General features: G+C 53.6%; 1 protein-coding gene across 1 annotated transcript; it reads left to right on the top strand.

The window, feature by feature from the left end:
- Positions 1-9413: 9413 nt before the first annotated feature.
- LOC135892768 (phospholipase A2 inhibitor gamma subunit B-like) lies at positions 9414-13158 on the top strand. The gene is made up of 5 exons (XM_065420564.1): positions 9414-9564; positions 10052-10168; positions 11429-11581; positions 11929-12069; positions 12944-13158. Exons 1-5 carry the CDS (start codon positions 9516-9518, stop codon positions 13156-13158), a joined length of 675 nt encoding a protein of 224 aa, XP_065276636.1. The 5' UTR covers positions 9414-9515.
- Positions 13159-14688: the final 1530 nt, after the last annotated feature.

Genomic DNA, 14688 nt, shown 5'->3' with positions numbered 1-14688 from the left:
ACACCCCTGCAGCCTGCGTTAGCCCCTCTCCCCTTCCCCCTGCAGGGGTGCTCGGCTCCTGTGAATTTTTGTTCTCCAGCTTCTCCAGCTGCCTCGTGCAGAGGATGGGCCCCGGCCATCAGTTGCCAGGGAGGGGGTGGCTGAATGGGGGTGTAGGGATACATAGGGATGGGGGAGGGGGCTTAGGGACACGTGTGGACATTGGCAGATGTGCCTGACTGAAAGGGAGAGGCCAGCAGTCAGCCAGGGTCTGCATGAGGCAGGCTCCCCAACTCCCTAACAATCCCTCCCCCCCCCCCCGAAAAAACCTGTTCCATACTTCTCCCGGCCGCACCTAACAACCCTTCATGTTCACTCCCAGGCTCCTTCCCTCTCCATCAGCTCCTCCGTTACCCCTGACTCCCCACAGCCTTTGCACTGCTTCTGAGGGGTGCAGGAAATACGATTCTGTATTGTAGTTTAAATGAATTATCACTCAGAGTGCTGTATTAATGTGCCTAGTAAGAAATCTATTTGTCAAAGAACATTTCCTGAATCTTTTTCCTTGTCTGTACTGTTACAGACATACTTGCTGACAGGTATTTTGAAATAAATTACCAAAATCATTGAAAGTGGTGGGATTATACTGTGTTATTTTGACAGAAAACATATGCAGAATTTTGAAGAATTTTACAATATTGTGCGCAGAACTTTTAATGTTTTGGTGCAGAACTCCCCCAGGAGTAAATAATTTAAATGATCATTAACAGAAATGACATTCACCACCTAGTGGTGCATTGAAAAACTACGGACAAAATGATTTTATACAGTTTATATGGAACGTAATTCAAAAACTGTCCCTCTTAATTTTTCACAGCTCCCCCAAAATGTTTAGGGGACAGAAATCCTCTATAGATGGAAAACTCCCACCCCTGGACACACACAAGAAATTGTACTCACCGGTGTTCCCGATGCTGGCCGTTCTGGAGCAGCTGGCTGGATTAATAGCTGCGTTTCTCTGATGAATGCATCTGTTCTGGAATTTTAATGTTCTTGCTCGGTTGGTTGAAGAACTCAAGACAGGGCAAAGTGCAGTTTGTCCAGGCCCTGAGAATGGCTTTCCGGCGTTTCAGCCTTGGATCCGGATTGTTCTGCTGGGCACAGGTCATTCATGGCAGAAAACACCCTCTGCACTGAAGCATTACGGCCAGGCAGCAGAGGCTTCATTCTGCGTGTGGCACTGAGGATTGCCTGAGATGTTTGATTGCTTCATCCCATTGGCCACGTACTGTGATCACTGTAGTGGTGTCATTCCAGCCACACAGTTTCCCCCAGTCACAAACTCCTTTAACCGAGGGACTCCATCCAACAGCGCCTCCTCGCCAATGGTCACATTTGGGCATTTCCCCTGCAGTAACTCGACTGCTGCGTCCGTCTCAGATCTGAATGGAGCTGGCTTTAGAAGCAGACACTTCAAATCTCTCCACGCAGCTGTGTGCTTTCCCCAGGCACGGAGGTGTTTTATGGCTGTAGCGAAGCAAGATCTTGATACATTGAGATAGCGCCGACGTGACTCTCCTGGGGACGGTGTTTGCCCAGGGACACAGGACCTCGCCTGGGGACTGGCCCCGGAGAACGGGGGTGTATTGTCACCCTACTGCGCAGTGGCGGATTTAGAGTTAGTGGGGCCCGGTGCTGAGCTTCAAATTCCTCTGGGGCAGGGCCGGCTCTGGCTTTTTTGCCGCCCTAGGCCCCCCGGCGGGGAGTGCGGCAGGGGAGGGTGGCCGGAGCGCCGCGGGGAGGGCGGCGAGCCCGGCTGCGGCCCCGCTCTCCCCGACCAGCCGGAGCGCCGGGGGAGGGCGGTGAGCCCGGCTGCGGCCCCGCTCTCCCCGACCGGCCGGAGCGCCGCCCCTCTCCAGGTGCCGCCCCAAGCACGTGCTTGGTGGGCTGGTGCCTGGAGCCGGCCCTGCTCGGGGGGAACATTCTCTCTTATCTTCCCCCCCGCTCTGTTTTTCACTCTTTTTCTGCATTCTCATCCTGGGGCTCAGGGTGCGGGGTGCAGGGTCTGGGAGGGAGTTAGGGTGCAGGAGCAGGCTGGGGCTGGGGGGGTCTGGCCAGGAGTTAGGGTGGCGGAGGGGGTCAGGGCTGGGGCAGGAAGTTGGGGTGCGGAGCACTTACCTGGGGCAGCTCCCGTTTGGTGCAGGGGATGCAGGTGGCTCCGCGCGGCCCTTTGCTCGCCCGCAGGCACCGCCCCCGCAGCTCCCATTGGCCGCGATTCTCGGAGCCACCTCCTCCCCGCCAGGCAGGGCTGCCCGGAACGCAGGGGCTGCAGCCAAGGGCTAAATGAGCCCCAGAGTCCTGGGCTGCAGCCCCTAAAGCCCTGCCCCCTTTCTGAACCCGGCCCTGCGAGCACAGGCTGGAGGCCTCAGGAGGAGCAGGGACAGCCGCGCAGCCGGAGAGAAGCGTCAGTTTCCCCTTCAAAGCGCCGCTTCTCTCCGGCCGGCTGCGCGGCCGCCCGAAGCTCCTCCTTAGTCCTCCGGCCGCATTCGCGGCGCTCCCTCCCCCCCACCTCCCGCCTGCTCCCCTGAGGCTGTGGGTAAGCCTCCCTCCCTGCTCCCCTGCCCCCCGCAGCCCCTCTCCTGTGCAGCGGCGCCCCCGCAGGGCGTGCGCAGGTGCTGAGCTGCCTGAGGGCCGGGCCCTGGGGCCCCCTGCTGTTGGGGGGCCCCGTGCCAGGGCACCCTGTGTTTCATGGTAAATCCGCCCCTGCTACCAGAGCTGGCCTGTGCCACCGGACCCCAACCAGTAAAGCCATGGGGCGGATCCTGCGGATAGGATCCTGTTTGTGGCGCCGATTATGTAAGCGGGGGATGGTCTCGCCATTGTGGGGAACTTTCTTGGCTTCTGCACTATGGAGGTGGAATTGGATGGTAATGGGATCGGAGTCCTCACTCCCACTCCCCTCTACCCAGCGGCCATCCTGCCCTGGAGGGCTCCCCCTCCCCTCTCTCCCACGGGGCACTGTCCTCATAGCCACGACGAGGCAGGGGCACCACTTTGGAAGGGTGTCTCCCCTCACCGAGTTTCCTACCACAGCGGGGTGCAAACAGGAAAATGAACCGCTGCCCCACGCTCTCGCCGGAGGAACCCACAGCCCTTAGCTGGGTTGGAGTGAGAAGCGGCTGTTGGCTGACAGGGCTGTCCCCAGGAGCTGGACCAGCAGCTCCCCCGTCCCCTCAGCGTCAGGCGGTGGGAAACATGAGCGGCAGGTGCCATAGGCCAGGGGAGGCTAAGCCTCCCCAAACAGCCAGGCGTGGCCCTCGCTCTGCCCCGAGGCCCCGTCCTGCGTCCCGCTATTCCCCCGTGGCCCCAGCCCTCGCTGCGCCGCTTCCCACCCCTGCTCAGCCTCTTCCCCGAAGCGGGTGGGGGCTGGGGTTGGGATGAGGGCTCAGGGCTAGGGTGGCCGACTTTCAAATCGCATAAAACCGAACACCTAGCCCCCCCCTTCTGTGAGGCCACGCCCCCTTCCCCGCCCCTTCCCTGAGGCCCTGCCTCCCGCTCACTAAATTCCCCCTCCCACGGTGGCTTGCTCTCTCCCACCCTCACTCACTTTCACTGGCCTGGGGTGCGGGAGGGGGTGAGAGCTCTAACTGGGGGTGTGGGCTCTGGGGTGGGGCCAGAAATGAGGGGCTCAGGGTGCGGGAGGGGGCTCCAGGCTGAGGCAGGGGATTGGAGTGTGGGAGGGGGTGAGGGCTCCGGCTGGGGGTGTGGGCTCTGGGGTGGGGCTGGGGATGAGGGGTTTGGGGTGCAGGAGCTGGGGTGGGGGGCTCAGGGCTTTGGAGAGGGAAGGGGCAGAAGGGGCAGGGCAGGGGCAGGACCTTAGGAGGAACGGGCGGGGCTGAGTGATAACATCCCCGAATGAGGGGTTCACGCTCTGCCCTTGGCGGGAAATGTAAATCCCCTGGCCGTGTGGGCTGCTGCTGCTCCATGGCCGGGAGTGGAGTGGAGAGCTGTCCGCGTGGCTCTGTCCGCCCCCACCCTGAGCAGAGCTGGTATAACGAGATCCCCACATGCCCCCTCCGGCTGGGCGGCTGAGAGCCTGGGCGCCCATTAGCCCCCCTGCCAGCCCCCGCAGCCAGCAGCAGCGCTCGCAGCCCCGGCACCAGAGGGCACTCAAAGCCGTTCCTGTGGGGAAATAGCTCCTCGGTCCCCCGCTGGTGGGATGGGAGCCAGGGGAGGGCAGGTCCTGGCCAGCCTTGGCCCAGAGAAGGGACCTGGTGAGTGCTGAGCTCCAGGAGTCTCCCCCACAAAGCCGGGCAGTTTTATTTCCAGTGTCACCGTCGGTGCTGCCCTGAGACGTTTCAGCTGCTCCTGATGGAAACCAGAGGACGATATTGTCTGTACCTCGGCATCTCAACCAGCAAATACAAATGTTTGCTTTCTGAAGTTATTCTAGGGACCCTGGGACTTTTTCACAGTCCCTGGAGGGCTCTTAATCGTACCAGGTTGTTACAGCCGGGGAACAGGTCTCTTTCCCAACTTCTTTAATATCTGAGTGTGCCCTAGATATGACATTGCTTAGAGGGCAAAATTTCTTGATAACATTTAAGACGTCTCGTGTCAGATTGTATTTTCCTTAAGGCACGTTGAGAATCACCCAGCTGGGTCACTGCAGATCCATACTCAGGATTCCTATAGGACATTATAAAACTGAACAGCTTCCAGAGGCTAAAACCGGCTTTTATTTCAGCCCTTTGTAAATACAAGTTCAATTTATCAATTTGTTATGTTTTGAATCTTTACACCTTGAGTTCCTTGAACAGGAGGAAGTTTCATTTGTGCTGGGGAATTATCAGATCCATTGTATAAATAGATTACAATGTTTAAGACTTTATTTCTAGTTACTGAGTAACTTCATAAGAAAAGAAAACACATCGCCACAGGAAAAAGGTGATAACATTGTTATCTACTGGAAATACACCTTCCAATGTTGTAGAGCGGATGGAAAACCCGTGTTGGCCCATCTATTGTAATAATTTCTTTCCAATTATCACTTTTAAAGCTTTTTGTTTTTCCTTTTTTTTAAACTAGTGCCAGAACAAACTTCTCTAATTTATTAGTTATTCCATGTTTTAGAAGAATGTTTGCAGGAAAACTCAACTGCTTTACTTCATAACTTTTTCATGAGAATTGGGATATAATAATTAAAAGTGCGTATATTTGCTTGCTTATAATTTTCCAAAAGGTAATATACATGAAAATAAACAAGTATTTGGGTGTTTGAGGGGGATTGGTGTGACATGGTAAGGATAATGATATTGAGCAAATATTCTACATGAATTTTATTTACCAGTTAAAGTTATTAGTTCTTGTATGAAGGCTCCAAAACTGATAAAGGAAAGTAAATGCAAAGTAATGCCTATTGGAAAATATTATCCCAGCTATACATACGAAATGATGGGGTCTAAATTAGCTGTTACCACTCAAGATTGCTCTTGGAGCCATTGTGGACAGTTCTCTGAAAACCTCCACTCAATGGGCAGCGGCCGTCAAAAAAGTGAACAGAATGTTGGGAATCATCAAGAAAGGGATAAATAATAAGAGAGAAAATATCATATTGCCTCTGTATAAATCCATGGTATGCCCAGACCTTGAATACTGTGTGCAGATCTGGTCACCCAATCTGAAAAAAAGATCTATTGGAATTGGAAAATGTACAGAGAAGAGCAAGAAAAATGAGGAGAGGGATGGAACAGCTTCTGTATGAGGAGAGATTAAAAAGACTGGGACTGTTCAGCTTGGAAAAGAGACGACTAAGAGGGGATATGATAGAGGTCTATAAAATGTTGAAGGGTATGGTGATAGTGAATAAGAAAGTGTTCTTTACTCCTTCTCATAACACAAGAACTAGGGGTCACCAAATAAAATGAATAGGCAGCAGGTTTAACACAAATAAAAGGAAGTATTTTTTCACACACCGCACGGTCAACCTGTGGAACTCCTTGCCAGTGGATGTTGTGAAGGCCAAGACTATAATAGGGTTAAAAAAAGAACTAGATAAGTTCATGGAGGATAGGTCCATCAGTGGCTATTAGCCAGCCTGGGCAGGGATGGTGTCCCTAGCCTCTGTTTGCTGGAGCTGGGAATGGGCGACAGGGGATGGATCACTTGGTGATTCCCTGTTCTGTTCATTCCCTCTGGGACACCTGGCACTGGCCACTGTCGGAAGACAGGATACTGGGCTTGATGGATCATTGGTCTGACCCAGTATGGCCGTTCTTATGTTCTCCTATAGGGGGCACCGACTCTCATCTGACCCCAGGGTGGGGGGACCAGCTGGCACAGAGGGGCAGGGAATGGGACATGAGGCCATCATACAATGATGGGGTCTAAATTAGCTGTTACCCCTCAAGAAAGAGATCTTGGAATCATTGTGGACAGTTCTTTGAAATCATCCATTGAATGTGCAGCGGCCGTCAAAAAAGCAAACAGAATGTTGGGAATCATCAAGAAAGGGATAAATAATAAGCCAGAAAATATCATATTGCCTCTATATAAATCCATGGTACGCCCACACCTTGAATACTGTGTGCAGATGTGGTCGCATCAAAAAAGATATATTGGAGTTGGAAAAGGTTCAGAAAAGGGCAACAAAAATGATTAGGGGTCTGGAACGGCTTCCGTATGAGGAGAGATTAATAAGACTGGGACTTTTCAGCTTGGAAAAGAGATGACTAAGGGGGGATATGATAGAGGTCTATAAAATCATGACTGGTGTGGAGAAAGTAAATAAGGAAGTGTTATTTACTCCTTCTCATAACACAAGAACAAGGGGCCACCAAATGAAATTAATAGGTCGCAGGTTTAAAACAAACACAAGAAAGTATTTCTTCACACAACGCACTGTCAACCTCTGGAACTCCTTGCCAGAAGGTGTTGTGAAGGCCAATACTATAACGGGGTTCAAACGGGAGCTAGATAAATTCATGGAGGATAGGTCCATCAATGGCTATTAGCCAGGATGGGCAGGGATGGTGTCCCTAGCTCTTCTTCATGCCCAGCTCCCTCTCTTCCACTCTGTGTTTAAACGGGGCTGAACGTGAGTGTCAATGGAACAAAGGAGGGAAAAGAACAAAAACACCCTCAGAGCTTTAGCCCTCCCCATGCCCAGCACTGCAAGGTACCAAGAACTCTGCAAAGGTTATTACGATTACGAGATCTGGTGGCGGCTGGCAATATTGTTATAATGTTTACAATGAAAAGGAGAGACGGGTCCTGTGACTTAACAAAGGACATGGAGTGATTGCTGGGCTGGGAAGAGAAGCCAGGAGTCCTGGGTCGAAGCCCCGATCTAACCCAGTGGCTCTCAACCTTTCCAGACGACTGTACCCCTGTCCGGAGTCTGATATCTCTTGTGTACCCTCACTTAAAAAACAACTTGCTTACAAAAGCAGAAATAAAAAAACCAAAGTCACAGCACATTTTGACTGAAAAATTGCTGACTTTTCTCTAATCCAGTTATTCTCAACCAAGGATCTGTGTACCCCTGGGGGTATGTGGAGGTCTTCCAGGGGGTACATCAACTCATCTAGACATTTGCCTAGTTTTACAATAGGCCACATAAAAAGCATTAGCGAAGTCAGTACGACCTAACATTTCATAAGAGACTGACTTGTTTATACTGCTTTATAGACTGTCCAATGAAATACAAGTGCAGTATTTATATTTATATGGTAAAAATGAGAAAGTCAGCAATTTGTCAGGAATAGTGCAGCTGTGACGCTTTGGTATTTTTATGTCTGATTTTGTGAGCAAGTCGTTTTTAAGTGAGGGGAAACTTGGGGGTACGCAAAACAAATCAGAGTCCTGCAAGGGGAACAGTCATCTGGAAAGATTGAGAGTCAAACCCACAAAACCCTGCTTCCTGCTGAGAACAGGACCCCAGAGTCCTTGCTCCTAGCCCCCTGCTCTAACCCACTAGCCCCCACTCCCTCCCCAGAGCTGGGGAGAGAACCCAAGAGTCCTGACAACCAGTTTTAACTACTAGACTCCCCCCTCCCTTCTCTATGGAACCCAGGAGTCCTGACCTGCAGGCCCCCTTCCTCCTGCATTAACCCACTAGACCCCATGTCCTTATGAAACCCAGATTTCCAAGGCCCACCCAACCCTACTCAACTGTGCCCCACTTTCCACTCTATAGAACCCAGGCATCCTGGCTCCCACCCCCACTTCCCTAACCACTGGATCCCACTTACCCAAGGACAGGAGTAGGACGCAGGAGTCCTGCCCTTAATCTAGATGTCATCAGGAACAGAACCCAGGAGTCCTGCTGCCCCATTCCTTTCCTCAGACATATGATTGGCTACCCTTCATCGTCACCCCAAGCCTTCCAAGGGGAGTTGCTTTCACTCATTCCCCTAATTTGATTTCCCAGCAGGAAGGGAGGAGAATTTGTCAATGTGCACAGACATCCAACGTGCAGGGGTGGCGAAGGGACCAGGAACGTACAGATTCTAAAGCGTGCAGATCCGTTAAAGTTTCTATATTGCATCACTGCAGGTACCTGAGCCCTTCTATAAAAAGAGAAAGAGAGCCAGGGACAGCCCCGGTGTTAGAGGAAACAGGGAGAGACTGGCACAGCTTTTCCACTCTGCAGAATTAGCCACTGACTTCACCCAGGCAAACTTTACTCTAAGGAGCATTTGGTAAGTGATACCCTCCGGTCTGCTTCTGCTCTAACCACAAGACCCCACTCCCCTTCTGCAGCCAAGGATAGAGTCTGAGAGTCCTGGCTCCCAGTTACCCTGCTTTAACCCACTAGACCCTACTCTCCTCCTGGAACTGCAGGCAGAACCCAGGAGTCCTGGCTCCCTGTCCCTCCTGCTCTAACCACTAGACCCCACTCCCCTTCCAGAGCAAGGGATGGAACCCAGGAGTCCTGGCTCCCAGCCCCACTCCTCCATCATATAACTGTTAATGGATGTTTTGTATTGAGGACTGTTTGCTGTGGTACAATATCATTTTAAGAGGGGTGAGCGGGAGAGAGGGGGGCTTCCTGGTCTTGCTGGCTGTCTTGGGGGCTCTGCAGGGAAGCGTGGGACCAGAGGCAGCCTGCAAAGAACTAGCCTAGAACAAAGTGGGCTGAGTTGTCTCTCACTGCCATGGGGAGCTGCCTGCTTTGTTTCCCACTGTTTAGTGAGCAGCCTGCTTTGTCTCTCTTGTTTGTGTTCTTGTGGGTGATTGTTCTGGATGCCCAGAGACAGGGTCACCTTATGCTGCAACCTTCCAGCAGGAGCATTTCAGGTTTCTCTCTGACTTATCTGTGTGGGTGCCACGAACATACCAGCCACAAAGGGGTCAGATGTGGGGCTACTTCAGAACTGTGGCAAACGGCTCAGTGGTTCCACACCCCTGTCGACTGGATCATGCATGTGCAATCTCTCTTCTGATCTCAGTTCAGCCCATCTGTGATCAATCCCCTGGTCAGAGATTTAGCTGCATCCGAGACCCCAGCGCCGATCTACTGCTTCCCCATCACCATGGAGGCTTCTCTTGCCGTCTGCATCCTCGCTGCTCTCCTGGCTACGGGTGAGTGGGCTCTGTTCCTACAGGGGCTGATTTCCTAACTTCTCCAATGTACCAACAGCCCAGAGCTGCCTGCTGGGTGAAACTGTTACTGAACGTAACCGAAAAGCAACCACAGAATAACGGGGGCTCAGCTAGGAGTGTCAGCGTGCCAACGTCCGAGGAGGAGAGGGCTGGGAATGGGGGGAAAGATTTATTCTTTAGATCACTAGAACCGTGTCCTGACTGGGCATGTTTCAGAGCTGGCCAGAGGCCAAGGATATTCCTGAAGGGGGATTTTCCCCATGAGTTTGTCTGAAAGGCAGATCTGAATTTCACTAACATGAGCTCAAGACAATATGAAAGGCATTTCTGCACGATCCCCAGCTGGGGTTAAAGGACTGTAGCTTCATTGGTGTCAATGGGGTCAGATCCCCAAGAAAATTCAAGAGAAAGTGAGGATGCAAGGAATGGACAAATCTAGACCCTCATGTTCTCTCTCCTTCTCCAGGGTCCTGTCTGCAGTGTGAGGTTTGCAGTGGACCAGGAAACAACTGCACGGGCAGCATGCAGACCTGCCCAGTTGGGCAAGACTCTTGTGCCTTCGTTCTTACCGATGTCATACTGGGTAGGTGAGATGGACCCTAACCAACCTGGGTCAGGGAACAGGCTGGGGAGCCAGGACGCCTGGGTTCTATTCTACACCTTCCTCTGGGATGGGAGTGGGGTGGCTGGGTTCAAACAGGCAATGGCTAGAAGCCAGGACTCCTGGGTTCTATGCCAGACCCTGTGGGCTACCTCCCAATGGGGCTTAGACTCAGCATTGCAAGCAGCGGTTCTCAAATGAAAGGCCCAGGCAGTCACAGGAAATTCACAGGGTTTGCAGCTTGGCCAGTTCAAACACTGTCCTGGCGACAGGTTGACGTGCCGTCAGTAAAGGCAGACACCCGGACCGTGTGAAGAAGAAGAGGTGCTAGGAAGAATACCACCAACGGGACATGGCTGCGATGAACTGAACAGAACAAGTTCGCTGTAAGAAAGCGTCTCAGACATTTTTGGTAGCAAAGCCATTGTAAATATCAGGGAGTCTGGACCGGGTCAGCCCTTCCTTGCCAATGACAGCGGTGGAGGAGGGGCTGCCCTGAGACCCCGGTAGCTGGGCGCTCAGCTAGGCCATGGGGGAGTCAAGTTCAAATCCCACTCGGCCCGAATCAGGCTGGGGACTTCAGCCCAGGTCTCTACCCTCCTACGGTCGTGTCTGGCCCTGTGGCCTCAGGGTGGGTCTCTCGGTCTCCCCTGTTGAAGCCGCCCCACGTTGTATGAAATAGTTAAACATTCCCTGGAACCTGATTCCCCGACATCCAATTGTCTCTTGGGTATATGGGAGGCAACCCCCCACCCCCACCCCACACACATACACACCCTCCCTGGCTGGGCTTTGTGCAGGGCCAGATCTGGTGGGCGTGCTCCGAGGGCTTCCCCTGGATCAGGCCCTGCAGGTGATATCAGCAGGGAAACGTTTAGTTTGTGAATCCCGCTGTGGGGTGGCTAAGGGGTGAGCGGGACACCAGATGTCAGGATTTTGGTGGCCCTGTATGTACCCCCTGGTAGAAACTTTGGTAACTAAAGGACTTTATGGAGCGGAGATCCAGGGACCCCAGGGTTAGGCAGCAGCGGAGTGGGGAGCGGGAGGATCTAAGCACTGGATTTAGGTGCTGGAATAACTTTGTCTAGCCCTGAGGGACCTTGGGTAAATTGCTTCCCCTCCCTGTGCCTCAGTTTCCCCAGGGTAGAGGAAGGCTAATGGCACAGGGCTGTCGTTGTGAAGAGGGTGTCATTGGGGTGGGAGTGGAAGGGGAATAAATCTCTGTCTTTTCCTCCTGTGCAGCGGGAATGAAGATCCAAAGCATTCTCAAGGGCTGCGTGACGTCCAGCCAATGTAGAGCCGGTCCCAGCTCTATGAATTTTGGGAATGAAGTGACATCAAGGTCGAGCATCGCCTGCTGCGTGGGAGACGCCTGCAGAACAGTCAATGTTACACGTAAATCTCCCCATCTCCGCCTCTTATCCTTGATCCCCCTGCACCTCCTGATGCCCAGAACCTACCCCACGTTAACTTCCTGAAACTGAGACTCCCGCCCTGCAGGGGGCGCCCCATTAAGTAGTACTGAGCCCCTGGGAATACTCCTCCCTCCCTGCAGGGGGTGCCCCATGGAATAACACTCCCTGCTGCAAACCTCTCCCCTGCCCCTGCTGCCCCCAGAGCTATAGCTCCCCCTGCAGGGGGCACCCAGGGCTGAGCTGTGCAGCCCCCAGCTGCTCTCCCTGCCCCGACGCCGCCTGGGGCTCGTCCCCCGAGCTGACTGCGTTTGCTCCGCTTCTTCCCAGTGCCCCCGGCTGACCCCGAACCCAACGGCCGGAGCTGCCGTGGCTGCTTTGCTCTGACCACTGAACACTGCCTTGAAGCGACCATAGCGTGTACGGGAGTCGAGACCCAATGTATTGATGCCATTGGGATTGTAACGATTGGTAACTTCTCTTCATCTATTCTCGGATTATTTTTCCTTCACTGTTTCCCCCCCGTGGGGCAGAAGCGAGACGCTGGGTGGGGGCTGCTAGGTAAAGTTATCAGCTGCAGATCAGGACACCTGGGTTCTGTTCCCAGCGTTGGCCCCCGGTGTGACCTTGGGCCAGTGTCTCCCCCTCCCTGTGCCTCTGGTTCTTCTCCATCCATTGCCTGTCTGTTGTTTAGTCTCTAAGCTAGGGACTGATTTAGTCCTGGGAGCCCCCGTCACACCGGGCACTGCACAGACCCACAACGAAGTTAAGGGACCCATCCTGTGCTGGGCACTAAAAACCCATAGGGAGATATACTCTGTGCCCCAAAGAGCCTGCAAGCTCTGTAGGCATCGTGGGGATCATTCTCCCCATTTAAGAGGTGGCACACTGAGCAGTGCCGTGACTCGCCCAAGGTCACACAGGGAGGCTGTGGCAGGGCTGGGAACTGACCCTAGTTTTGTGCAGTCCCATCATGTTGCCTTAACTCACTACAAAACCACCTGTTTTAGAGATCCCACTGCTACCACCAGCACTGAGTTGCTGCTTTGTAGATGAACTGTTGGTCTAATACAGGCCTCATCCAATCCAGGTATTGTCGGTGGGCTCTAGATTGGGGCTGCAAGTGACTTGGTCAAGGACACACAGTGAGTCTGTGTCAGAGAGGGCGGCCATCCAGGGCCAGACAGGCTGGGGGGGAGCAGAGCAAATGGGTAGATGGAAGCTGAGGGTGAGGGGAGTTTGGATGGGGCCCTGAGGAGGGGGATTCTGTTGTGTCCTGCTCCAGCTTGAGGAATGGAGCTGCTCCCCTGACAATCACCTGCTTCCCCTCCCCTCTCCCATGCAGGTGGAAGCCCAACGCAGATGATCATGAAGGGCTGCGTTTCTGAGTCCATGTGCCTCAACCTAAACGTGGGTTTGTCAGCCTCCGCAGGGATCAGTTCGAATCTAACCACAAACAAATGCACAGTGGCCTCCGGCGCGGTGGGCGTGGCTCCGGGACCAGCCGGGCTCCTCCTCCTGGCCCTCTCTGGGCTCCTCCTGTTGAAGCTTCTCTCCTGATTCCCCACCCAGTGCAACAGGCAACACTGCACTCAAATCCACCCTGCAGCCTGCGTTAGCCCCTCGCCCCTGCAGGGGTTCTCGGCTCCCGCATGGACTCACATCCCCTTGATGTTGTTGCACTGAATAAAACAAACCTGAGACCAAACTCTTTGGATTTATTTATTTAAATGGGGAAAAATGTGATTCTTGTGGGTGGTGCCGTCAAGAAGCCTGTTAAGAACTTAAGACCGGCCACAGCTAGTCCAGTGTCATGTCCCCGACAGTGGCACAACCAGAACTTCAGGGGCAGTGCCCAGAACACAGTAATTTAGGACAGACCCACTCCTGACTTCTCCTGGCTTCTGGCAGTCAGAGGTTTAGGGACACCCAGAGCATGGGGCTGTCCCCCTGACCATCTTGGCTAATAACCATTGATGGCCCTATCCTCCAGGAATTTATCTAGTTCTTTTTTGAACCCCCTTATATTTTTGCCCATCACCAAATCCCCTGGCAATGAGTTCCACAGGTTAATTGCGTATTGTGGGAAAAAGCACGGCCTCTTCTTTGTATGAAACCTGCTGCCTGTTCGTTTCATTGGGTGACCCCTGGTTCTGGTGCTGTGGGACAGGGGAAATAGCAGTTGGCTAGTCAGTTTCTCCACCCCATGGCATAATTTTCTAGCCCTCTGTTGCATCCCCACTGAGTCGTCTCTTTGCCAAGCTGAACGGCCCCAATATTTTTAATCTCGCCTCCTATGGAAGCCATTCCGTGCCCTGATATCAGGCTCAGAAAGACCCCAGTGGGGAATTAGGCAGCACCGTGTCCTGGGCACCAGGCTGGGGGCTCTGGAACGGCTCAGAATGAAGTTCAGACAGGCCCCTCCTGCGGTGACCCCCCTCGGGCCAGACTCTCACCAGGGCCAGCCTCTGACCTCAGAGCGCTCAGCCCCCTGTTCACACCGCGAGCTCCCCGCAGGGAGTGCCCCTGAATGGGATACTGGGGAAGCCGTACCCGCCCCCCAAAAGTGGCCATGTACCCCAACTTCGCAGTCAGCAGTGACCCTCAGCCAGCGTGTGACACAAACGGGTTATTAGTTGTCGGGAATACCGTGCAGAACAGAGCTTGTTAGCACAGTAAGCAGGAAGGTTCAGCAAAGTCCATCTCAGGGGGACCCAGAGCCCCCCCACGATTCCCAAACCAGGAGACCACTCAGCTTCCAGCAGCCCACCCTCAGTAACACCCAGGTGCCCCTCCTCCGTCCTTTGTACAGCTTCCTGGGTCACCTGGCCTCCACCTTTCTCTGTTCCCAGCTCCTCCGGCTGGCACTTGCCGAGGATGGGCCCTGGCCATCTGTTGCCAGGATACAGAGTCTGGCTCCAGGCAGCTAGAGGACATGGCAGTCACACCTGCCCTCTAGGGAACTCTGCACAATCACACACCCTTGTCCCACCACCTAGATACTGGTGCAACGCACAGGGTAAACTGAGGCACACACAGGCTTCAGACAAACCATTAAGAAAATTCCCACTTTGGCACGCCCAGGCTGGG

This window comes from Emys orbicularis, chromosome 20, assembly GCF_028017835.1.
Source record: "Emys orbicularis isolate rEmyOrb1 chromosome 20, rEmyOrb1.hap1, whole genome shotgun sequence".
NCBI classification, from domain to species: domain Eukaryota; kingdom Metazoa; phylum Chordata; order Testudines; family Emydidae; genus Emys; species Emys orbicularis.
Note: the sequence above shows the minus strand (reverse complement) of the source record. Positions and strands in the feature narration are given on the sequence as shown.